Source organism: Peromyscus leucopus, chromosome 13 (assembly GCF_004664715.2).
Source record: "Peromyscus leucopus breed LL Stock chromosome 13, UCI_PerLeu_2.1, whole genome shotgun sequence".
Lineage (NCBI taxonomy): Eukaryota > Metazoa > Chordata > Mammalia > Rodentia > Cricetidae > Peromyscus > Peromyscus leucopus.
Genome location: NC_051074.1, coordinates 2,241,050 through 2,267,256, shown reverse-complemented (window position 1 = coordinate 2,267,256; position 26,207 = coordinate 2,241,050). Strand labels below are relative to the sequence as shown.

Here is a 26,207-nt window from a genome sequence, read left to right as displayed (position 1 = left end):
CTTTTGAGTATTTAAGATCATGTAGGTGGCCAAAAATAAATCTTCCTGTTTGTAAAGTCTGTCGAGACTCTTGTATGTGTTCTTCTTGGGGATTTAGAATTGACCCATCGACGCCCTTCGCTTTCCTCTATCAGCCATGTCATCTGCAGGGCCAGATCAGAGTCCCGATGGCCATGTGCCCTCCTTTGGAAGCATAGGGAACATGTCTCTCTCCATTGATTCTCCTCCCTGTGGAATGTACATGGATCAGAATTTAACTGTTAGAGACTCCATGGTCTGTCTGATCAAGAGGCCAGGAGACATAGCAGGGCTCCCTGTCCATGAGGTACTGGCTGGCCTTGGAGTGTAAGGGTTTAAAAATTGGCTTTCTTTTTGAGCCCCTTACCTTCACAGAAGGACAGCCTTACCTGTTTCATGATTCTAAATCGTGTATAACATTTCGAGAGAGTTTAGACAAATAAACAAACAAAAACTCGCAAAAACAAAACATGTCTTGGTTAGGGTTTCTATTGCTGTGCTAAACACCATGAGCAAAACTGACTTGGGGAGAAAAGGATTCGTTTCAATGTTTAGCTTGGAGACTATCATTCAAGGAAGTCAGGGTGGGGACTCAAGGCAGGAACCTGGAAGCCGGAACTATTGTAGATCCAGGGAGGGGAGCTGCTGACTGGCTTGCTTCCATGACTTGCTTAGCCTGCTTTCTTACAGCACCCAGGGCCACCAGCCCCGGGGGTGGCTCTGTCTATAATAAGCTAGGATCTCCCACATTATTCCTCAATCAAAAATAGGCCCTGCAGGCCATTCTGGTGCTGGCACTCTCTCTGCTGATGATCTCTCTTTCCAAATAACTCTGGCTTGTGTCAAGTTGACATAAAACCAGCCACCACAAAGAAGTTTTTAACTAAGTAGTCCTAATTTTGCTATGACTCACTTTCAGAAGTGATTAAAAGTCTAACAAAGTTGGAAAAACCCAAGCAACCATCTTGATTAGACACATTTTTGTTATTTAAGCTGGTTATTCCAAATGTTGCTATAAGCAGATCAATATCTTCAGGAATTTTAATAACCTTCAAAACAAGAACTGAATCCAAAATACATACATGACACAGCGCAGCAAACCGAGGTTTTGTGCCGGTACATGTTGTTGAAAATCTCAGAGAAAGCTGCTGAGCACTTGGATTTTTATCTTCTTCTCCCTGTGATCTCACAGTTTGGGAGTTACAGAAAGTTTTACATTCACCAATGAGTCTGTCTGCATATCAATGACTTTGAGCAGCGAACACTCTTTGTAAAGAAAAAGCAGAGGAGAAAAAGGTTAGCATCCAGGCCCTTACACACCTTAATAACGTGCATTTGTACACCTTAAAACACCTTCTTAGGCGGGCGGTGGTGGCGCATGCCTTTAATCCCAGCACTCGGGAGTCAGAGGCAGACAGATTTTTGTGAGTTCGAGGCCAACCTGGTGGTCTACAGAGTGAGATCCAGGAAAGGTGCAAAGCTACAGAGAAACCCTGTCTAGAAAAACAAAACAAAACAAAACTAAACAAACAAACAAACAAATAAAAAACACCTTCCTAGACCCTAAAACGTTTTCGTGGATCTTCAAGCTTTCATATCTTCACATAAACGCTACACCTTAAAACACCTTCTTTCTATCTCATTCTCCAGGAGATACGGGTGGTTGATTACTGAGGGCAGTCATTGTAGAAGGAGGTCCTTTAAATAAAGGAAGAGTAAAAAGTTACATTGAAATCTGTTCTGTGAGTTTATCTCTTGTCTGAGTGTGGTAACAAGGTTAGTTGTGTCTAGACTTGGTCGTAGCTCTAGTAGAGAGAGGCCTGTGGCCTGAATTTGATATACAAAGAGAACTGAGAAGGCCTCTGAAGCCTTGGTTGCTGCCTAGTCATCAACACCATCAGAGCTCTGAGATGGATGAATTTTACCTGAGTAAGTACAAGTGCAGACCAAGCAGCTTCTAAATCTATTAGAAATGACAGAGACTTATTGGCTACTGAGCTGGTATTTTACAGGTCCACTCTTTCTTCAAGAAGTGTGCCAAGGCTAACCTGCAGGGGCCTCCAGATACGCCAGTCCCTGCACCAGCTCAGAGGACACCAACTGGGTGAGTACTGGCAGGGGGACTTCACCCACATGCCCACTTAAACAAAACGCTCTGCTATCTCTTATCTCTTATTGACACCTTTATAAGATGGATAGAGGCACTCCCCGTCTCCAGGGAAATAGCAGATGTGATGACTCAGGTACTCCTGGAACTCATCATCCCCAAATTTGGCAAGCCACCCCCCCAAGTTCCTGGGACATCAATGCTGGTACCACCTCTCCAGGCTCAAGTGGGCGCCTTTCCAGGATGGATGGTCTGTCCAGCAACTGGGACCCTCTACCCTCTGGTTTTCCAGATTGTCCCAGTGAAGGGCCTATCTGCTTTTCTGCCCTGCTCATTCATCTTTGTCAGTACAACCAGGGCACATCTCTTACTGGCAATCTTACTGGCAATCTCCGCTCTCCCCATGACTAGTCCCATTCATAGGGCCGGTGATCACAACCTATTTTTTTCTCCTAGCAACTTGCCTTTTCTGTTTCCTCAAGAAACAGATCCCTGAGGCCTCCAGGATGGCAGTTAACAGAATGCTTCTTCACCCACAGCTCTCTCTGAGCATGAGCTCACTGACTCCCGGCTCCTCCTCCCCACAGCATCCCATGCCAACAGAAAGTAGCCAGACTTGAACTAGCACCCATATATCCAAGAAGGTTGGGATATTCCAATGGAAGCTCCACCTCCGCTTTCCTTCTTTCTGGCCAAACCCTGACCTTCAGAAAGCCTGGTAAACCACAGCTCCTCCCCTAGAGCCGCTCAAGACCACGCCTACAGGGTGTTTCAGCTCTGGTCCATAGACCTGCCATGTGCTGGGTGGGGGATGAGGGAGTGGGGGTCGGGGGTGGAGGTGGGTGGGGGGGGGTGGGGGGGTTGCTGGGGCCCACCTCACTTCTTGGGGGACTTGAGAGTCACCGCAGAGAGCTTTGCTCATTAAATCTGGACTACTAATTCCGCTTAATCTGGCTTATTGCTTCAGCAGAGAAACCTACTGCCAGGGATACAAAAATACTTATCAAGCTACAGTGTCACATCTTGGCTGCTGCTGCTTTATCCTGCTAGGTCCTTGAGAGCAGGCCAGTGTAAATGCCTGAATGTTAACACTGAAAGTCCCTGGAGTGCTTCTCTCCTGACATGCTCACCCTGTAAACTGCAGTTTCAGACACAGAAGATGTTTGTTCCTTTATTCAGCAGTCTGAGCAGAGGCCAGATGTCTGTGGGGTGAATCATCATCCCACCCATTGTCTCGTCCTCCTCCCTCTTTCATTTTTTTATAAGAGCCACTACTTTCAAATAGAAACAGCACCTTGTAGAGATCGTTGACCCACCCTATTATGTTCTTCACAGTCCTGAGAATCGACAATGACAGCCATACTTTCAGTTTTGAATGGGTGAGTTTATTAAGTATGTAACAAGCCAAAGTACAAGAGTAAATATAAAAACAAGAAAGTATCATTAACCATGTGCTTGAAATATCCAGGGGGAATTGACTGGGGCGTCCTCGGGTGAGGAGGGGGCATGGCAGAGCTCCCAGTGGAGTTCAGGGCAGAACAGAATTAGCCTTTGGTGAGGCTTCCAGGTTGAAGAATAAATAGCAACAAAGAGATAACATCATCAAATTGGATGCTCACAACAGCCAGTGGAAACTGTCTATGGAAGCCAAGCAGTCAGCCACAGTTCCTGATTGAGTTTGCTCTCCATGGCTGAGCTCCCAGGGCTGAACTTCTGGCTACTCATTCTCATTTTATATCACAGGAAAAACAGTTGCTATGTCTGTTGGAATGGCTCACCTTCCAGCTGTTCCCAAGCACAGTGTTTTCACTCTGGGCCTGTTTTGCTAGTTTCTCTGCTCAGTCACTGGGTTAGAGGGGCCAGGCCATCCTTAGAAAAGATGCTCTGGAGGACATTTGGAGACAAACAAACTTGGCTTTAAAATGAGGAAAGGGTACAATCTTGCTTCCAGAGTCATCTTCTCAGTGGGTTCCCTCAGCACCTGACAGTTCACCATTATGGTTAAGTTTTATTTAGGAAGATAATTGAGCAGGAAGGGCACTATAGAAAGTCAGAAGCTGAAGTGTGACAGAAGGGCAGAATGGACGGTGGGCTCTCTGAGCACTGTGCTGTTGATGGCTGGAGGGATGGGTAGTGGAGAGAACAGAAAGAAAGGCCTATGTTAACAAAACAGTGTGCTTACACGGCTGAGGCTGTTTGCTTGTATCATTGATTGAAAAAATTATTTTGAAATTCTTCTCAAATAGGCTTCCTACTGCGACTCCAAGGTTGTTGAACTTGCTGTTCTGAAAGAGAAGTAGGAAATCAGTGATAGCCATTGCTTGGTAAGCGTGGCCAGCTAGTCCCCGGATAACCCAGAACCTTGCTTAGACTGTTCCAAGTGGGGAGGTTTAACCCAGTTAAGAGGAGGTGAGGTGGTGGTGGGGGGTGGCTTCCAGATGGCTTAGTGGGTAAAGGCACCTACTGCTAGGCAGACTGAGTTCAATCCCTGGGACCCACATGGTGGAAAGAGAACTGACTCCAGCAACTGGTCCCTGACCTCCATCCATGCACCTGCGCCATGACATGCACTGATCCACAAAGTAAATCAATAAAGTGTAACCATTTTTTTTTAAAGGAAGAGGTCATAGTCTGTGATAGTTTGGTTTTTGTCTTTTTCTTGGAAAGACAGAAATAAAACTAGTATTGCAGGCTGAATATCCTTTGCTCTAGATGCCTGAGATCAGCAGTGGTTTGGGTTTTAGATACAGGATATTTGCCTATACAGAATGAGATACCACATGAGTGGGACTGAAGTTGAAATCCAAAAATTCACTTGGTTTGCATAAATATTTCACAGATAGCTCAAATGCAGTTTTTTTTTTTTTTTTTTTTTTTTTTTTTTTTTTTTGAGAGTTTCTTGTGTAGCTTTGGCTTTCTACTTGCTTTAGCCAGGTGCCGAATCACAGATCCGCTGCTCTGCTCCGAGTGCTGGATAGCTGCGCCACCCCCCAATGCAGTTTTATAGAGTATATTTCAGATATTTTGCATGAAGCAAAGCTTTCGTGGTATGGGATTTTCCACTCCTACTGTGTTGGTGCTAGGTGAGGTATGACAGCATACAAATGCTTAGAGAAATTGACGGGGTCATCCTTTCCCCTGCACTTTTAAGCCCTTGGAAGGATACAGAAGGAGCTATGAAATTTGGAGAAGAGGCAGATGCTCAATGCAGCAACTTAAAACTCTGAAATGCTAGCAGGGCAGTGGGCGCACCTTTTGTCCCCAGCCTGGGGAAGTGGAGACAGGTGGAGCCTGTGAGTTCAAGACTGTCCGCAGCTACAGAGCAGGACCTTCCAACTGTGTCCTTCCAGCAAGCCACTTGTCCCGGCCTAGTTAAAAATCAACTAAAAGGGCTCAAACTAGCCACAAAAGCTAAACTGACAGAGGTTATTCATGTTAGGCCGAACACTAACAAGGAATAGGAGGTAAACTCAGCGACAGTGAATTCACTTAGCTGTATCTTATCTCACACACTCACCCTGAATTTGGGCGCAAAGAACAGTCTTGACTACAGAGCTAAAATAAAAAGTAACGGAGTGACATTAATTGTTCTTTCTAGGTTGATCAGAGACAATGGAGTAGAGTTTCTACACCCCAAACTCACGTCACCCTGGACAAAATGAAGTTTTCATGCCCACTTCGTGCCATATCAGTTTTCTCCAATGGAGTGTCACAGCGTATATCAACATTTCCAGGACAAGCCCCATGCCTGGGAGTAGTTGGTCAACATAAAACAGACCCTGTGGGTTTTTGTTCTTGTGTGTGTGTGTGTGTGTGTGTGTGTGTGTGTGTGTGTGTGTATGCACTTTTTGTATTGTTTTGCTATCTTTTGTCTTGGTTTATCTGTCTGACTTTTAGTTTGTTTTTATTTTCATTTATTTGTTTTTTTTGCTTTTTCCTTTTTTTTGAGGGAGAGAATCTGAAGTCAAGTGGATTGGGAGGTGGGGATGATCTGGGAAGAGTTGGGGGAAGGGGAAGAATATGGTGAAAATGTATGAAAAAAAATTTTAAAATAGAAATTTAATTAATTAAAATATACTTACTATTATTGTTGTTACTAATGTTTGTTTGTTTGAGACAGGGTCTCATTGTGTAGCCCTGATTAGCTTAGAACTTGCTTCTTCTTCTTTTTTTTTTTAAACTAGAACTTGGTTTGTAGACCAGGCTGGCCTTAAATTCACAGAGATCTGCCTATCTCTGCCTTTGGTGTTTTTATTATGTTTAAGCATGTGTACTGATGTGTGGTGTGTACATGTGAGTGCAGGTGCCTGAGGAGTTAAGAAGAGGGTGATGAGTTTCCTGGTGAGCCCCCTGAGGTGGGTGCTGGGAACCGTACTCTGTTCCTTTCTGAGAGCAGTCAGTGCTCTTGACTACTGAGCCATCTCTCCAGCCCTGGGCACGAAGTTTTGCTCCAGCACTGGGACATTTAGATACTAAGAAATGTGAGGTTTTGCAATGTGAGAAGTCTGATTTTCTCTCTTTATAGATGAAAAATGCTGGCTGCCTTTAAAATACACTTCTGTTCCCTGCAACACGGAGCAGCTCTGTAGCCTGTTTCTCTGCACGGGTGAAAGTCGACTGTTGAGCGTGAGCTTTCGGAGGTCCCATGTGAGTCACAGTTAATTTCCCTCCTGCAGCATGGGCCTTTCCGAATCCCTGCTCAGATTTGACATGCAGAGGCTCACCCCATGGTGAGGGCAGTTAGAGCATCAACCTGACATGAGAAAGTGAGAAAAAGTGACTCAATTCAAAGAGCAACAGAAAGCAGAGGCTCTTACTTTATAGATGATGCTGTGGTTCTGAAAGATGCGGCGCATGTCCTCCACAAAATGTTGTACTGAAGGGTATGCCTTCTTGTTCAGCCTGTACTTGATTTTGCCTAGCCACATGTGCTCCCGGAGCTCTGGAAAGTTCTCTCTCCTCTGTTGAGGAAAACACCAAAGGGAGAGCTGTCAGCATAGTCCTGAGTCGGCCTCCCTTCCACACACTCTCATGGTTATGGATTCTGAATGTGTATCTCTACTGCCTCTAACTCACAGGGTGAAGTCCTAACCCCTGGTACACTGGAACTAAGAAGTAAAGCCTTTGCCATTAGGTTATGAAGGTGCAGCCCCTGGGAGTGGGATCAGTGCCTTATTAAGACTCCGGGAAGCTCTTTCCATCTCTTTTCACCATATGAGAGAGCAGTCAGAAGTGAGCCGCCTGCCTCCCCGAAGACTTTTAGCCAGTTGTGTTGGCACACAACTTTATCCCAGCATTTGGGAGGCAGAGGCAAGTGAATCTCTGGGAGTTTGAGGCCAGTCTGGTTACATAGTGAGTTCCAGGCCAGACAGAGATACACAGTGAGACTCTGTCTCAAACAAAGAAGTCAAAAGCCCTCACCACAACCCAGTTTTTTTTTCCTGCACCTTGGCCTCAGACTGCCAGTCTCCAGAACCATAAGAAACAAATTTATATAGTATGTACTGCCTCAGTCTATGGTGATTTGCTATGCATGGCCACCTGCACAAAGATACCCATCAACAGGCAAAGAGAAAGAATAAGAATCACAAGATTTCAGTTTGGTGTTGTTACTCACTTTCTTTGGTTTGGGGATAAAAAAGCGACTTTTTGAGTTGCAGTAGATACTCAAGAGAAGCAGCTCACATTTCTGCAAAAGATGAAAGACAATTCTAAATGGAAGGTAACTTAGAGAGAAAAAAAAGGCCTGCTTAAATTCCAAGGTGCAACAAATGACTCACAGACCTTTACCTCCTTGAGACAAATACGAAATGCAGCTACTCTCTGGAGTATTAATTTTACCATTGGTCACATGATCAAAAGCACATCACCATTTACATTGGGGTTTTGTTCCTCACCATCTGTGAGACTGTTCTTTCTGCCAAGCAAAAAGAGGGGCCTTCAACTTCACACTGACTCACCAGCTGCTCCTCAGGCAACATCTTCCTCTTCAGGACCTCTGATTCCTTATAACGTGCTTGATTTTCTTGGCACTTTAACTGATTCTTTATCTTGCAGAAGACACAACTCCACAGGTCACTGAGAGGTCAAGCATAAAGTGAGCAAGGGCAGAGTCTGTGAACCAGCCTCCATTCCTGTGGCTGATAAAGACCTCTATTCAAGAATGGCAAGTGGTTTCCACTTTGCATTCAACTTCACTCTTGGAGGACACTGTACTGGAGCTCCATGTGGGTTTGATATGCAAAGATAACCCCTTCTATCAATAGTGAGTATGTTGAATGAGGTGGTACCCAAGGAAGTGATGAATTCCTATTGATCTCAAAACTAGAAATTTCCATCTGAGTACTGGGAGCTTGACAACAAGCCATATTTGGTCATAACAGTGAATTTGGTGCCTTAAGCACAGGAGTCTTGAACCTTGATGAGCCAATTAGATGAAAGTTACAATCAGGAGATCAAAAAGCAACTCTTGCTTCTCAGTCTTGCTGAATAAGCATAGCAAAAGCTACAAGTGTCCTTTCATTTGACATTGCTGGGTCTTCAGCTAGAATCTGTGTTATGGAAACTTATTGGAAAGGAAATTTACTGATGGTGTCAATATTTTCCATTTTACCCCACATGCTGGCTAATTTTATATCAACTTGAGTCCATGGAAGAGGAGACCTTATTTGGGGAAAATGCCCCGACCAGATTGGCCTTGTGGAAAACTATGGTATATTTTCTTGGTTGATGATTGATGAGGAGTGTCACCCCTGGGCAGGTGGTCCTGGGTGCTATCAGGAAACAGACTGAACAAGCTATGGGATACAAGTCAGTGAGCAGCACATCTCCATGCCTCTGCATCTGTCCCTGCCTCCAGGTTCCTGCCTGGACTTCTCTGGATAGTGGATTACAAACTGTTAGATAAAAAAGTCTTTCTTTCCAAAGTTGTTCTTGGTTGTGGTGTTTTATCACAGCAATAAAAACTTGACTAAGACACCCTGTTTCATTCATTTCAGTGACCCTTCTTAACAATACTGGCTCTTCTTGTCCATTCAGTTTTTTCAAGGTACCCATTACAGAATGCTCCTGGTGGGGTGTTAGGAGCTGCATGTGGGCAGAGTGAAAGGGCTGATTCATTTTGTGCCTTGGTGCCTTGTCTAACTAGTCAGAAGAAAATCCTCTGAGATGGTGTCCTGGGAGCAGTGGGTGGTCTTATGATGCCTCCTGTCATCAGAGGGCAGTGCTCTCTCAGAGGGTATCAGGTAGAGATTAGTCCATGGGGCACAGTAGTTCCATCCATACCATTTACAGAACTCATCCAATCCCTTCTCAACCTGTTGGAATCTCTGCATACTATCTGCACACTACTACATACATACTATCTCTGTCCAGAGACACAGATAAAGGAGTGCTCTGGTGGGGTGCTGACACACAGAACTTACAGTTCTCATGCAGGGCTCTGCAATCCAGAATCAACTAGTTTGGTAGAATGCTGAGGTGGATTGCTAATGGCTTGACACAGCCCAGCTTTAGCAACTTTGCAATTCAGTAGCGGGGAAGAGGAATGCATGGTTAAAGCCAACAACCACGACATGGTGCTGTTTTCCCAGTGGAACACATAGGCGAGATGGAGGGATACTTCTTTCGGTTAACCACTTTCAAGGTCTTTATTTCCATTCATCTGCTATGAGTGCTGAGAAACAGCTCTGGATACTTTGGGTTTTGACACTAATGTTCTTGTTCACATTGTATCAAGACATTCCAACTGGAGACAGCAACCCAGCAGGGTGTGTGTGTGTGTGCGTGCGTGCGTGCGTGCGTGCGTGCGTGCGTGCGCGTGCGCGTGCGCGTGCGCGTGCGCGTGTGTGTGTGTGTGTGTGTGTGTGTGTAGGAAGGAAGTGTGCCCTGAGGAGGAAGGGCCAGGGTGCAAGACAGTCTTACTAACCTCTTGTCTTCCACAGGCGGGATGTGGCATTTCTTATGATAGAATTTTCCACAAGTAGCACAGTGGCACAATCTCCATCCTCGGCAGCACACTGTACACTGTTTTGAAATTTTCAGTTACAAGAAGAAATGTTGCAGACATCATCAAGAGCAGTCTGAGCCCAGAATGCTAGAACATGTTGACTTTGCCTAAACCAAGGTGACCCAGAAATCTCTTTGCTCCAAAGTATATTTCAAATATTTATTTTATGTGTGTGTTCCTGAGTGTATATACATGCACCGCATGTATGCAGTTGCCTGCAGAGGCCAGAAGTGGGAATCATACGCCTGGCCTTGAATTTGCAGGTGGTTGTAAGCTGCCATGTGGGTGCTGGGAATCAAACCTGGGTCCTCTGGAAGAGCAGTGTAGTACTCTTAACTATTTATGTGTCTCTCCAGCCCCTCTCCTCAAAATATTAAGGACTAGTATTAAACAGATATTTTAGAAGGAATTCTGGTATGAAATGAAGTTCAGGGAATTGCTGGGGTATGTCAGACTAGAAAGGTTTACACTGTGAAAACAGTGATTCTGACATGGAAATACAAACCCCATTGTAGTAACAACAGTAACAAAAGGGGTGAACTAAAGATAACCTGACAAATTTATTACCCAGGAAAGTCTAACTCCAATATAATGTCTTATTTGGCTTAATTAATTATTAGTTAATTTCATCATTATCATTTTTTTGAGAGGGGGCTCATGTAGCCAGGGCTAGCTTGGGTTCTGATTCTCCTGACTCAGTTTCCAAGGTGACATTTCTAACATTCAAGGAATGTGGTCAGGGGAGCCTCCTAGGGTTGAAGAGCTGGTTCTACTGTTAGAATGTGGGGTTCCTTGGGTTCTGCCCTGTGCCCTCCACTCACTGCATTTGCCTCAATATCCACAGCCCCTCCCATGACCACTCCTCTTCTAGTCTTTCAGATCTGCACTCTGGTCTTGTTTTGAGCCTCCAGCACTCACTCTCTGCTTCTCTAGGGAGGTCTGTATTGTTCTGTAATAATGCCCATGTTCCTCCTTTACAATGATCCTTTAACCTCCTATCAGGTGAAGCTGGGATATGAACCCTGACTCATCTCTGCCCCTCCCTGTCTCAGATACCCAGCTCTACCACCAGTCATGCTCACCCTAAGTTTTAAGTCTCACCTCATGCTTGTGCTTGTGTAGGGCCTGATGCTATTGGGGTGCAGAATTCCTTACTCATGACATCACCAGCTTAGGAAAACCTCTAACAAGTCAGGGCTGAAGTGAATAAAATAATTTGTGGTTTCTCTCTTCACCCAGACATTTACTATGACATAAGAACTACACACATTGTTCAAATTCTAGGCTTCAAACATGAAGCTGGGCCATGGGATCTCTTTCTATAGGAACCCTGAATGGCCCATGAGGGACATGTTTGGAGGCATCTGTCTCCAACAGGGTCCCACGGCAGGTGAGACTATGTTTGCTGAACACTGTTTTCAGGCTGCTGGGTCAAGATTTGTGAGTCATTTATTAAAAACTCTGCAAATGGGGCTGGCAAGATGGCTCAGAGGTTAAAAGCACTGGCTGCTCTTCCAGAGGTCCTGAGTTCAATTCCCAGCAACCACATGGTGGCTCACAGCCATTTGTAATGAGATCTGGTGCCCTCTTCTGGCGTTCTGCATGTACAATGGGAGAACACTGTATACATAATAAATAAATCTTTGAAAAAAAAAAAAAACCTCTGCAAGTGAGTATTGAGAAAGAGCATTTCAAAGGCAAATCTACATAGTATCACATTGTCTAGAAACCTGGAAGCCTGGGGTTTATCTTTTTAATGTGGGTGTAGAACCCAGGCCCAGGCAATCACTGTACCACTGAGGTCAATCTCCATACACCTCTAGCCCACTTTTAGTGGCCTTCCCTCCATGGTGCTGGAGTTTGAACCCAGGGGACCTGGAGTGTGATGGACAAGCGCTCTATCACTAGGCAAACACTTTACCACTGAGCCATGCCCTCGCCCCTTTGGTTTTTTGTTTTTCTTTTAATTTCATGTGTATGGATGTTTTGCTTGCATGTATGTCTATGCATCTCTTGTGAGTCTGGAGTCCACAGAGGACAGAAAAAGAAGTCAGATTCCCTGGAATTAGAATTACAGATACTTGCAGGCCACCATGTGGATGCTGGGTTTTGAACACAGGTCCTTGGAAGGACAGCAAGTGCTCTTAACCACTGAGCCTTTCTCCAACCCCCCTTTTTTAAAACAAGGAATTTGTTCTCTTATTTAGTTGTGGTGATATCTGTAATCTAAGAAATAAAGTTTGCCTGAAGATCAGAGGACAGAGCCAGCCATAGAATTAGCCACAGAGGTCAGGCAGTGGTGGCATTCACCTTTAACCCCAGTACTAGGAAGATTGAGACAGGAAGTGATATGGCTGGGCAGAGAAAGGAATATAAGGAGGAGACAGGAATTTATTCCCTTGCAGAGGCTCTGTCAGACTGAGGAGTTGGTGAGGTAAGATCTTTCAGCTTCCACCCTGATATGTGGCTCCAGGCTTTTATTATAAGACCATTTAGGATTTGTGCAATATTTAGTAGTAATTGTCTACATATTATAGACTAAAATATGTAGCTGGAGAATTTTTCTCCAGCTCCTGCCGCCAAGTCCCGCCAGTCCCGGAACCCACTTATAAAATAAACACACAGACTCTTACATTTTAAACTGCTTGGCCATTAGCTCAAGCCTATCATTGTCTAGCTCTCACTCTTATATTCAGCCCATTTCTATTAATCTTTACTTTGCCACGTGGCTCGTGGCTTGCCGGTACTTTGCATCTTCCTTGTCCTGGCGGCTGCTCCAGGCAGTCTTCCCTCTCCTTCCTTCTTTCTCCATTCTCCTCTGTTAGTCCCGCCTATACTTCCTGTCTGGCTATTGGCCAGTCAGGGTTTATTTACATATAGCGATATCCATAGCAAAAACCACTCATGGGATTAAAAAAATTTCCAAGCTGGTGAGAATGTATTTTAATGTTCAATCTAGCACAAACAAGGCCCTAGGTTTGTCCTTAACACCGAGGAAGAAAAACAAAACAAGTGTCTAGGATCCCATCAACATCAATTTCAATTCACTGAGTCTGGGCTGGGAGCCAAGCACTGGATGCTTAAACATTCTGAGGGGTTCTAATGCATAGTCATCAGGTGAGATCTCTGCATCCTAAGCAGTGTTCCATGGACCAGAAGGCTCAGCATCTGCCTCAGTCATTCAATGAGTTATTCAGACTCTAGAGATGAGAGCTGAACATCTTGTCTTAGGAGAGGAATAAAAGAAGTGTGGTCGTATCTAAATCTGGTACCTTCGGAGGCCAGAAGAAGGTGTTGGTAGTCCTGGGACTGGAGTTACAGATGGATGTGAGCTACCATGTGGATGCTGGGAATAAACCTGGGTCTTTTGAAAGAACAGCTAGTTCTCTTAATCATTGAGCCGTCTTTTCAGCTCCTAGGTTTTTAAAAATTACATTTTATTTATGTATTTGTGTAGATGCTCATGTGACACTCAGGTAGAGAGCAAAGACACATTTTGGGAACTTGTTTTCTCTTTCCAGCACATGATTCCTGGGGGATTGAACTCAGGTCATCAGGTTTGGTAGCAAGTACCTTTACCTCCTGAGCCATATTTTTTTTTTTTCAAGACAGGGTTTCTCTGTGTAGCTTTGCGCCTTTCCTGGAACTCACTCTGTAGACCAGGCTGGCCTCGAACTCACAGAGATCCGCCTGGCTCTGCCTCCCGAGTGCTGGGATTAAAGGTGTGCGCCACCACTGCCCGGCTTGTTTTACTATTTTTAAAGATTGTTCCCACCTCAATCTCAAATGTTTTAACATTAAATGGAGCACTGACCTTTTATATTGTATAATATTTTAAAATATCAACCACAATATCATATTATAAATTCCATTTTTATCATCATCAGTGAATTTAACAACTATAATACGACAGAGATGGACAACTACCAATTTGTGGTTGATGACCTCGGACATCATAGCAGAAGGTCATGAGGCAGTTACCTTTTTCTTTGTTCGCTGTGGATTTTGTGGGTTTTCCTTCTGAAAGACAGAAAAGATCACTCATGTGATGGCTCCAAGGTTTGTTCCCATCTATATCTCAAATACTTTGATGTTCAAAGAAGCCTTGACTTCTTTCTTACACTGGTTAAAACAACAACTATGTGAGCACCATAGAATAAATTCAAATTTGGTCAATTTTAAAATTTATAAGGCCATGGAGATGGAAAACAAATAATTTGTAGACAGTAGGCTCAGACATCACAACAGGAACTCCTGGGATAAATACCTTTCTCTTTTTCCTTGGTGGGTCTGGTAGATGCTTTTTCTGAAAGACAGAGAGGTTAATGATGGTGGGGTCTTTGTTTTTACTGTGTGAGCAAGGTATTTCTAACTGCCTTCTAGGTATTTCTGTCTGGATGTACCATTGTTAAATACAAGGTATCTTCATGGAAATTACTCCCTATGTTCCCCATACTGAGTCAAGGAGACATTTAGACCTCCTCTTTCTGGCCTGGTGGTTTTCACGGTGAGCTCAGACAAGGGATGCCACTTGAGTGCTCACAGCTTCCTGATACCCTGAGGGCTGGTTTTTCATGCTCTTCGTTCTCCATGCAGAAAGCCCCATTCTACACTTTGTCAGAACTGTCTTCCTTTATGACCCAGATCAGTGAAGACTGTTCCATGACACGTTTTAATCTGAAACCCAGAAATAGCCATCCCACCTCTTAGCTACAGCATCATTTCCTGCAGACACCTCTCCTCATAGTAGTAACTGCAGGTAGGGTATGACGGTTTGGCTTGCTCCTGGCCAGTACACCTGTACTCCCATGACTTTACATGCAGCTTAGCCTATATTCCATGAGCAAACTTTTTGCTTTATTGTGAGAATGACACAGGGAAAGGCCATCTGAGATTCGTGACAGAAAGATCAGTGTACCTTAAGCCAAAAGAAATCAGGGAAACCTCCTGATTTTCCCAATTCAGGGGATTGATATAAACGAAAAGCAAAGAACTTATTTCAAAATACAATTTGAAAATATTTTTTTTTTTATGTGATGATATTTTGTGTATGCTCTAACAAATAAAGCTTGCCTGAACCAGCTACTAGCTAGCCATAAGAGGCCACAAAGCAATGGCACACGCACCTTTAATCCCAGCACTAGGGAGGTTGAAACAGGAAGTGATATGGCTGGGTCGGGAGAGGAATACAAGGCAGGAGGAGACAGAGTCAGTCCTTCAGGCTGAGGATTTCATAGAGGTAAGAGCTAGTGGCTGGCTGCTCTGCTTCTCTGATCTTTCAGCTTTCACCCTGATATCTGACTCTGGGTTTTTATTAATAAGACCAATTGGGGTTCGTGCTACACTTTTATTTTGGGGTAGATGGAGTTGAGTTACAGGTCTCATCCTGTAACCTGTCCTGGAACTCATTACAGAGTCTAGGCCAGCATCAAGCTCTGAACAATCTCCCTGCCTCAGTCTCCCAAGTGCCATGATTACAGGTGTGGCCCACCCCGCTCAGCTGTTCAAGAGCAAGTGTGAGATGACCAACTGGAAGAAGTGCTGCTGGAACATTCTGTAACTCAGGCATTCACATGGGTGCATTATTTTCAGATATGTAATCATCTATTATTTTCATCACTGGCATTCCAAGTTTAAATTATGTTTAAATTTAATTTAAATTATATCCATGCTACCAAATTTTATGCAACTAGTTAATGGTAAAGGTCACAGTCTTTTCTTCTACCATCCAAAGCATCCAAGTTAATGCATTTAACAGGATTAAGCTGTAAAACAAGCCAGCCAAGGTGACACCTGAGTGGCATACTGGCAACAACCCGTGCCCTGGGACCTGGCTGAGAAGAATGCAGTGGCATTGTGGACACAGACATTCTGCTAACATCTGGTACCAGTGAATTACGACAGTGAAATCCTTGGTTGAAGCTACCAGTTACAGAGAGAGGGCTTCTAATCAGTTGTTTTACCCCAGAATAATTGAAGGTACATGTCACATAGAAGCTTTTAATCCACCATCTTACCCAGGAACCAAGGAAGCTATCTGCCCCCAGAATACCTTTATCAGTTCTTTCAGGGTCCATCCATAGCAACGTATGCTTTGCCTCCAGTTCTTGGATTTTTCACGGCCCCCTTTGATTTCAAACTGCCTGAGGGTGAACCATTGGCCAGTCTCACTCTGTATACTCTTCTCATGGATACCTGTAAGACCGAGACAGACTGAGCCACCAGCTAGGGAAACACATGCTCTTAGCCCATCATCATCCTGAATGTGAGGCTCAGGTTTAGTCTCAGGAGGGTGTGCATTTTTCCCTCAGTCACCAGGGGCCACACATTCAACCTGATAGGCAAGGACAGAGAATGACGACCACTGACATTACTTTTTATGCTTTCTCTAAAAATAATTCATTTCTTTCATGTGTATTGGTGTTTTGTCTGCATGTGTGTCTGTGCACAATATCTGTGCTTACCTCCCACAGAAGCCAGAAAAGGGCATTGGATCTCCTGAGACTGTAGTTACAGATGGTTGTGATCCACTAGGTGGTTGCTGGGAATTCAACCTGAGTCCCCTGGAAGAGCAGCCAGTGCACTTAACCAGAGAGGCATCTCTCCAGCCTTTAACATTATCTTTAAAAATATTCTACTGTTGGGCTGGAGAGATGGCTCAGAGGTTAAGAGCACTGACTGTACTTCCGGAGGTCTTGAGTTCAATTCCCAGCAACCACATGGTGGCTCACAACCATCTATATTGAGATCTGGCGCCCTCTTCTGGCATGCGGGCAGAGCACTGTATACATAAATTAAATCTTTAAAAATAATTCTACTGTAAGATTGAAAGATTTAAAAAAAAAAAAAAAAAAAAAGGAATGGCCTTAAAACATGACCAGGATTCTTGCTCTTCCTTATACTGTGACCCAGTGTATGACCAACTTGGATTTCAGAAAGGTGAGTGAGGGCAGAAAATTCCCTGCTGGGCTTGTGAATCCAGCCTTGAGGAAGCTGTCACCACAGCTACTTGTCCAACATTGCTCTTCCAGGTCACGAGAGCTAATTGTTATTTCTCATATTTTAGACTTGGTCCTGGGCTTGGGCAGCCCCTTAGAAGAAAACCTTCCACATTTCTGCTGCTGGGGTAATTAATTGCACTCTGCGTGTCCCACTAGGAAAGTAATATCAGGAGCTTCTGGCTCCTCTGGACTTGTCCTCTCGTGCCCTCTTCTCATCATTTACACGGCCTCACACCTTTCACTTCAGTAACGGGGTAACATTGCCTATATCATGAATCCCGCAAACTAGAAATGGGATGAGATACCCACAACACAGGTGCCCACTCCCTACACAGTGTCACTGTCCAGGTGAAGCGCACAGATCTGGAAACTCACCTTGCTGATATTTCTCCTTATACAGAGTCCCTGTAGCACTACCACAGGTCACCGGAAGCTCAGGACGGTTAAAATCCACATTTCTTTGTCTGGGAATTCTCCGACCTGCATGGACACATTTCACTTTATTCTAGAACTGTGCATGGCCTTTCCCCCACCCACTTTGGTATCTTGTTTCTGCAACTAAAAATGCATTGGGTTTTCCCACGGATTAGTTATACTTGAAGGTATTTTTTTTGTGAATGATTAGATGCCTATAGATAACAACACGCTCTGCTCCCAATCTCTGAACTCCTGCATAGTGACTGGAGCTGTGTGTGTGGCAGAATCCCAGCTCTCAAACTTGGCCATAGTGGCCACTGTATAGTGACTTTCCTACGAATATTTTGAAGAAATAGCTCTCATTATATAATGGCTCTGGAATTCTGTAGATGGGAAAAATAACTCTCAGATTTTGTTCTGCTGTTGGAGGCATCTACCTTAGAAGGGGATGGAAGGGGGCACCCAGTGAGTGGTGTTATCGCTCACCTTTCATCTGATTAGCTGTCTTTCTCCTTTCCTCAGCCTGCCTGAGGACTCAGCAGTACTCTAGAAGATTCTGCAGGTGCTAGAGGAGCCCTGCATAACACTTTAGTGTGTGTGTGTGTTAGAAACAGAAAGCCATGAGAGCGTTTATATTCAAACAAGATGGTGCTGATGTGGACATCTGATGTAAGTCAGCTAACACACACACAGCTGACACTGGACATGGCGGGAAGGCTAGCGGGCAGGGGGCGACAATGAGTTAGCACAAAATGGCCGACACCAGATATCTGGAGACCCAAAATAAATAGTGATGCCATCTGTCAGATAATCAGATCTGGCAGAGTGTCACTTTTGCATGGTTCTGTATAAATATGGCCTTGAGGTCTCCTTTGCCAGCTTGCCTATCTGTGTGTGTCTATCTTCAGGCCTGTGTGCCTATCTCCACTCAGCCTGCCTGCCTGGATGCCAGCACATGCCTGGGTGCCTGCTGATGTCTGCCTGCCTAGCAGCCTCAGTGCTGGTGAATAAAGTATGTCTCATTTGCCTGCAGCTTGTCAAAAATCTCTCCAATCTCCCAGCCTTCCAAGATCATTCCCATTTCCTGGCATCAGAGCACAGATCTCAGAGTGTGTGGGATTCAATTCTATTGAATCAGACACTGAAGGCCTGAAGATGAACTTCCGCAGCAGTGGCTCTGCCTTTCCAGCCAGTTAAGGGATCCATCAAAGACACTGTGGAGCTGGGATGGGGTAGAGCATCCCACAATTGCTTCAGAGCAGTCTATCAAAACAATACTGGCCCCGGCAGGGCACTCAGCTGAACTCACCTGAAACCCTATGTCATATCCTTTTTTTTTTTTTTTTCTTTTTAAGGTGCATTGGTGTTTTGCCTGCATGTATGTCTGTGTGAAGGTGTCAGATCTTGGAGTTACAGACAGTTATGAGCTGCCATGTGGGTGCTGGGAATTGAACCTGGGTCCTCTGGAAGAGCAGTCAGTGCTCTTAACCACTGTGCCATCTCTCTAGCCCCTCCTTTGTCACATCTTTACAGATAAATAAATTGAGTTAGAAAGGACAAGTGACAGGCTAAAGTCACATAGGATTAGGAATTAGAACACAGGTCTCGTATTACCATCAAGGGTTGTGTGTTTCTGTGGCTTTCTGTGTGGGCAAGTAAAAGGTATGCTAAATATCACGTGGGTCACATACTTTATTTCCTTTCTCCCTCAAGAACCGTCAGCACATAGAGACACACACGGCTCTGGGTCCCTCCCAAATCAACTAACTAACCAATGGAATGGGAGTTATCAGCAATCTGTCGTGCTGCTGAAACTGACCAATGCTGATGATGCTCTTAAGATTTGGTACTGATTTCAACAGCCAATCAAGAAAACTAGCTTGTCACTCACTGCACGGAGTGCAGAATAGAATTCAGTTACTTCATCAACTTTTGTTGTGGCACTTCTGACAAGCTGTGGACCCACCCTAGGTGCCCACCAGCAGAGGAGTAGGTAAAGAAACTGATTTATGTACACAGTGGAATTTCTTTCAGCTGTAAAAAGAAAACCAAAATGATGCCATTTGCAGGAAAATGGATACAACCGAAGATCATAATTTTAGGCAAATTAAGTGAGCCTCAGAAAGACAAAGGCATGTTGCTCTCATCTGTGGGTCTTAGGCACTCGTACAGAGAGACAGAGTTATACGTACAGATGACATGAATGTAGGAGCAAAACTGTCCAGGAGACAAGGGGACCAACAGGAACGGGGAGTGGAAGGCCATGGGTCCTGTGGAATATGCTCAAAGAACGCTTATTTATATGCATGGAAATGGCCTATGTGACCCAGTGTAATACATTAAAATGAAAAAAAAAAATAGGACCAGGCATGGTGGCATATGCCTTTAATCCCAGCACCCAGAAAGTAGAGCCAGGTGGATCTCTGTGAGTTCAAGACTGGTTTATATAGGGTATTCCAGGCCAGCCAGGGTTGCATAGTGAGACCTTGCCTCAAAAACATTTTTAAAATATTCTTATTCATTAAAAGTTGATAAATCACATTTTTTTTACCTCTTTTTCTGCTGCTTCTTCGTGAAGATGAGTTGATACGTCTCCTTGGAAAAGCTGCTGAGAAGACAACATACATGTCTCTTATTTATACATCACATTGCAAGCAACATTTTACAAAAACACCATTTAAAAGTAACTTTCCTGAAGTCTGTTTAGTACTTTCTGAAAACTGTTGGAATCCAGATCAGAAGTCAGGAACATTTACTATAAAGGCCTAGACAGTAAACATCCAAGGTTTTGTGGTCCATAATTTCCTTTGTGATTCTTCAGTTTTTCAGTCATATTAGGAAGCATCCACAGACTACATGTAAATAAAAGGGTGTGTTCTAATAAAACTTTATTTATAAATAGCTGGCAAGTGAAGTTTTTTCCTCTGGGCTATAGTTTGCTGACTTCTGATCTAGATTTAATTACAAAGGTGATAATTAGTAGGGTTTATTTGTTGACTAGATATCACACACACACACACACACACACACACACACACACACACAGTCACTTCATAGGCATTATTAAGACTATAATGGCCAAATCTGTTTAAAAGTTGGGGAACATAGATGGCTGTTTGTTCCTTATCAGTCTGTGCCCACAAGGCATCACCACAAGGCCATACTTTAGGTAGTGCAAACCTGGGAAGGGGGACCTCCTCCGTATACTCCGTCAGAAGTGCCCCTTCCTCTGAGCAGGTTGTATCTAGATTGGACTGGGAAAGAATCTTGCCTTAGTGAGATGTAAGGAGGTCTTGAGATCAATGCTATTTCATTTTTTGGGTCTTGATCATAACAGTTACTCATCCTTTAAAAAAATAATCCTATTGAGATATAAATGGCCCCAAGAAACAACTATTGATTGACTGATACAAGCTTTCACTGTGTAGCCCAGGTTGGCCTCAAACTTGCAATCCTCCTGCCTCTGCCACTGCCGCCTCAGTCCTGAGATTTGCATATGTGAGTCACACGCCCAGGCATGTTTTGATGAGTAACATCTCAAGAGCTGGAGTGTTATGCCTCACAACTTGTTACCCTTATAAATAAGATAAGTAAGACACTGTGGAGATACAAGGAATGAGAGCTTCCTAGCCTTGCACAAAAGAAGAATCACCTGGGTTTTTTTTCATACTAAAGGTTTCAAGAAGCAGGTAAAATAGGAGGAAATGGACATGTCAAGGACACAAGTAAACCTTTCTTACCACCTTTTTGTCCCCCAGAACAAATTGCTCTTAACTGATCAGTGATTGGACCAAGTTTGGTGATAGCTGTGTGGTGGGTGGGGGTGATAGGTTATCCACACTGGGGTGGGGGTGGGGGAGTGCTCAGTGTGAGACACCATCATTCATGATGCTGAAGTCCTAGATATGCCCAGGGAAAACTCCGCACTCCCTCCTTCCTTCCCTCCACCCTGTGGTCTCACACAGAGCCACCTGTGCCCTGTCTGCTCTTTCCATTTATACAAAGCGACCAAACTGGAGCCTGGGCTCGCTCGGCTGCAGCCTCAGTGTGCTCCACAACAGCCACTGCTGAGCGGGACGGGTTCTGTCTCAGCTCCTCTCTGTGTCGACATTCTTGGACTTGTGGGCTAGCTGGTCCTTCTATCAATCAAAACCAATTGAAGACAAATAAAGAAACAAAACAGTGTTTTACTCTTTCCCAGATCACTGGTGGTCTGGCTCCTGCTCCCTGCTGTTACACTGCATTTGGGAAATGCCTGGGTAAAGTAGGACTTGACTATTCTTGGCTCTTTTTTTTTTTTTTTTTTTTTTTAAAGCTTTGAATATCCACTTAAAAAATGATTTATTTATTTTATATGCATGGGTATTTTGCCTGCATGTATGTCTGTGTAAGGGTGCTGGATCTCCTGGAGGCAGAGTTACAGATAGTTGTGAGCTGCCATGTGGGTGCTGGGAATTGAACAGCCAATGTTCTTAACTGCTGAGCATCTCTCCAGCCCAGCTCGTCTAGTCTTAATAGCCACTTAATAATACTAAAACTGTACACCCATCATTTAAAATAATAATGCAGCTACAATTACCACATGCTATTTAAAACAATTTTGTTAATACTATTAATCATTCTAAGGGAGAGAGGTTGTCAGGGTATGAGTCCTGGGCTTTCTCAGAGTATCAGCAGGTGTCTGGATGTCTATGAACAATGTAATAGGATCCCAAATCCTGGATCAGGGCTCTTGTCTAAGCATGCTGCACAGAGCACAGAGTGGACAGGGAGTGTGGTCCTGCCAGCATCAACCTCCCCTACTCCAGGCCTCCGGAGAGAGGCTGCATTTTTTTTCTATCTCCTTTTGTTGTTGCTGTTTATTTATTTACTTGTTTTTTTTTTTTTTTCTTTTTTTTTTTCCGAGACAGGGTTTCTCTGTGTAACTTTTCGCCTTTCTTGGAACTCACTTTGTAGACCAGGCTGGCCTTGAACTCACAGAGATCCACCTGCCTCTGCCTCCCGAGTGCTGGAATTAAAGGTGTGTGCCACCACTGCCCAGCTATTTATTTATTTGTTGAGATAGGCTCTCACTTTATAGCCCTGCTGGCTTGGGGCTCAATATGCAGCCCAGGAGAGAGAGTGCATTTCTCCTGAACATAATTGTCAGATATTTCCTTCAAGTCAAAGTGAAGGTTTGATGTGATCAACACAGAAGACAGGTCTCTGGGTAAATCAGAAAATGAGAGACTAGCAGACTCACTCGTGTGTCATATAAAGATGACAGTTATGCTAGAGGGGTCAGTGGTGGCTGGAGAGTGGGCTGAGTCAGCAAGGGAATTTATGAAGGAATGTGATTGCTGTAGCTTGGAAGGAGCTCTGTAGATGGGAACTTCATGGGTGTATCAGGCAGCTCTGCTGCCCGAGGTGACAGTACTAGGCTGTTGATCTTCTAGAGGGACCATTTGACAAGTCTTAATTTCAAAGCAAGCCAGTCACTATCGACCTTGAGCTCTGCTTCTGCTGTACCGGTAGGAAACTTATGACCACACATGTACATGCATACACACACACACACACACACACACACACACACACACACACACACACATACACACACTGAGATAGCAGGTTGCATGGAGGGAGAGGGGGGAGGAGACGGAGGGAGAGGCGGGAAGGGAAGGAGGGAGAGAGAATGAACACTTATTCTAGAACAACCATTCAGTAATTTGTCGTATTTGGGCCAGAGACTGGCTAAGGGGAGGCTGTGGTCTCAGTGGGCAGACTCCTCTCTCCTCTGTGCTCAATTCACTTCTTCATAGCAGTTTTCTGTGGCTAAAAGGGAAGCCCAGGCAAGCTGCAGAATCGCTTGCGCAGGTGACGTGCAGCTTAGGGGACACATGCAATGGGGCAGAAGTGGGGTCTAGGGAGCTGCCCTGGACGGCGTGGGGCCTTGCAGTGGACGACAACAGGACTAGCCTCTCTGCTACCCTTCCAGTCAGTTACACCCAGGAGCCATGGCAGAGGCTCCCCAGGCTGGAGAGGTGGCTACCTACCCATGGTGCTTACCAGGTTGCAGGGACAGTTATAGACTGTGAAGTCACCCAAAGAGCTGGGTTGGCCTTGAGAGGAGCCAATCTAGCATGTTATTTAAGTTTACAGATGAGTCCAACTGAGGCAGAAGGGAAAAAGTGCCAGGCTTAAGTCTGCACAGTGACCTCATGGGGTTGATCCAGAGGCGGGGCAGCTGTATCATTTGTCACCCACACTTGTTCGTCCCGTTTTGCTTTATGGCTGTTTCTGCCATTGAAAGTTCAGCGACCTTGTCTGACCACAGACACATCAAGTCACTTGTTTGTAGGGCTGCCGTCTTTTATCCCTTTCCCAACATACTTTGGAAACTGACTAAACTGGGTATATTTCTCAACAGTTACCATGGCTACAATGAGCAGTCACGGAAGTAGATTTGTTATCAGAAGTCTGTAATAAAAAGAATGAAAACTTAGTATTGAAAATGTATTGTGTTTTGTTTTTAACCTTTTATCCAGTTTGTTTTCAGTGGCATTTTGATGTTCCGAATTGAGTACTTTCCGTGTCTGTCTCTCTTTCTCCCTGAGAAAATAGAAGACAAAAACAAAACCAGATACTTCTAAAAGGTTACAATGTACATAATAGTGTTTTCAGACTTCCCATGTTACTATAACTTGTAAAATGTCTAGTACATAGTAAAAACCATACAGACCTTAGCTTTGTAATTGCCATCTCTGTTATTTAACCCGCTGTGCTGGCTAGTTTTATGTCAGCTTGATGCAAGCTGGAGTCGTCAGGGAGGAGAGAACCTCAAGTGAGAAAATGCCTCCATAAGATCAGGCTGTAGACAAGCCCACGGGGCATTTTCTTAATTAGTGATTAATGTGGGAGGGCCCAGCCCATTATGAGTGGGGCCATCCCTGGGTTCTATAAGAACCCTGGTTCTATAAGAAAGTAGACAAATCAAGCTAGAACGAACAAGCCAGAAAGCAGCACCCTCCATGGCCTCAGCATCAGCTCCTGCCTCCAGGTTCCTGCCCTCACTGCTTTTGTTGATGAACTGTCACATGGAAGTGTGAGTTAATAAACCTAGTCCTTCCCAAGTTGCTTTTGGTCATGGTATTTCATCACAGCTATAGTAACCCAAACTAAGATCCCTGGGTTTACCCTAGATGTCATTTTCTTGGCCTTGACGTTGATTCAATTAATTTACTCTCACATTAGTACAGAAAATAACTTCAAGGCAGTTTTGTTTGTATCCCAAGGGACACTGTGAAAACAATGAGAATTGACACTTCAGTGCTTGCTGAGTGCAGGGTATCAGTGTGAGACTGTTATGGTTTGGATTTTAAATGTCCCCAAAGGCTTGTGTGCTGGAAGTTTGATCTCTAGTTGGTGTAATTGCTGAGAGCGGTAGAAACTTTAGGAGGCAGGATGAGCAGAAGGAAGCCACGTCTCTGGGTAGGGGAGTCTTTGCGGGGGAAACTGACCTCACCCCAATCTCCATATGCAGTTTCCAGTTTTAAGATCTCATCAGCTCAGGCTTTTTCATATCAAATGGTATTCGAATGCTGCTCTGAGGACCAAGCACAGTTCTAGGGCTTACCTATGGTTTCACCAGTGCAAGAACAGAGCTTCGAGAGAACCAAGTTTGGAAAGGAACAAGTGTGATTTCTGCTTATTTACTCATCTCAGTGATTTTAATAAGGCACATCCTCTTGCCTCAGCCTCCAAGAGGGAGTGGGTGTGGGAGTTTGAATGTAACTGGGCCCCGTAAGCTCATAGGGAGTCATTGCCATTATTAGGAGGTGTGCCCCTGTTAAAGTATGGTCTTATTGGAGGAAGTGTGTCACTGGTGGGGCAGGCTTTGAGATTTCTTACATTCAAGCTACATCTAGTTCAGAACACTTCCTGTTGTCTATGGGTCAAAATGTAGGAATCTCAGGTCCTTCTCCAGCACCATGTCTGCCTGCACACTACTGTGTCCCACCATGACAATAATGAACTGAACCTCTGAACTGTAAGCTGCCCAATTAAATGTTTTTTCCTTTATAAGAGTTGCTGTGGTCATGGTGTCTCTGTACCATCACACCTAGTTTGACATCTGTTTTTAGAAAATATAACTCATATGTTGATAAACATCATTTCTACTTACAGGATTATTATCATTCCTACCATCATCAAAATACTTTTTCCCTGCAGGAATTGGCGACCTTCTTTTTATGCCTATTTACCAGTCCTTATCTTTATGAATTTCATCATCTTTCTTTGGTAAAAAATGTCCTGTCAATCTCAGATTAGGCCGCAGCTTCTTAAAGAAGTTTGAAAAGCAAGACCATAGGGCAATACAGACAAATCACAGGAAGATGAAATCGATCCCTTGGAAGTGTAATTGAGTAGGTGAAGATACAAGCGAAAGGAGGATCACAAGTTTGAGGCCAACCTGGGCTACACAGGCAGGCTTGTCTGAAGGGGAGCAAAGAACAACATGAAAATTCTCATTTAGCTATCAAGAGACTTGTTCATGTTTTGTAATGAGCTTAAGATATGAAAAAAAGTGTGAGGTATCTAAGGCTTTAAAAGCATGTATGAAAGACCCACTCCCCGGCGCCGCTCGTGGGGGGCCCAAGTCCTTCAAAGAAAAAAA

General features: G+C 44.3%; 1 protein-coding gene and 1 long non-coding RNA gene across 9 annotated transcripts in view; one reads left to right on the top strand and one right to left on the bottom strand.

Moving 5' to 3' along the window:
• Nucleotides 1-1,762: 1,762 nt before the first annotated feature.
• On the top strand, nt 1,763-6,154 carry LOC119088885. The gene is made up of 5 exons (XR_005092614.1): nt 1,763-1,947; nt 2,031-2,122; nt 2,713-2,843; nt 3,461-4,449; nt 5,724-6,154. It is a non-coding gene; the product is annotated as an uncharacterized LOC119088885 (long non-coding RNA).
• LOC114697861 (nuclear autoantigen Sp-100-like) overlaps nt 3,489-26,207 on the bottom strand; it is a 68,927-nt gene continuing 46,208 nt past the window's right edge. For 3 of the 8 annotated variants that reach the window (XM_028876197.2, XM_037210037.1, XM_028876205.2), the window contains 11 exons: nt 24,068-24,142; nt 20,103-20,159; nt 17,510-17,614; nt 16,186-16,328; nt 14,401-14,439; nt 14,115-14,153; nt 10,053-10,150; nt 8,086-8,203; nt 7,743-7,814; nt 6,943-7,086; nt 3,489-4,410 (listed from right to left, as the gene is read on the bottom strand). In XM_028876197.2, the coding sequence (XP_028732030.1) occupies nt 4,282-4,410; nt 6,943-7,086; nt 7,743-7,814; nt 8,086-8,203; nt 10,053-10,150; nt 14,115-14,153; nt 14,401-14,439; nt 16,186-16,328; nt 17,510-17,614; nt 20,103-20,159; nt 24,068-24,142 (1,019 nt within the window). In that variant the 3' untranslated portion in view covers nt 3,489-4,281. Of the gene's footprint in view, nt 4,411-6,942; nt 7,087-7,742; nt 7,815-8,085; nt 8,204-10,052; nt 10,151-14,114; nt 14,154-14,400; nt 14,440-16,185; nt 16,329-17,509; nt 17,615-20,102; nt 20,160-24,067; nt 24,143-26,207 lie in introns of those variants that run through there. The other 5 variants (XM_028876201.2, XM_028876200.2, XM_028876199.2 and 2 more) reach the window with 5 other exon arrangements.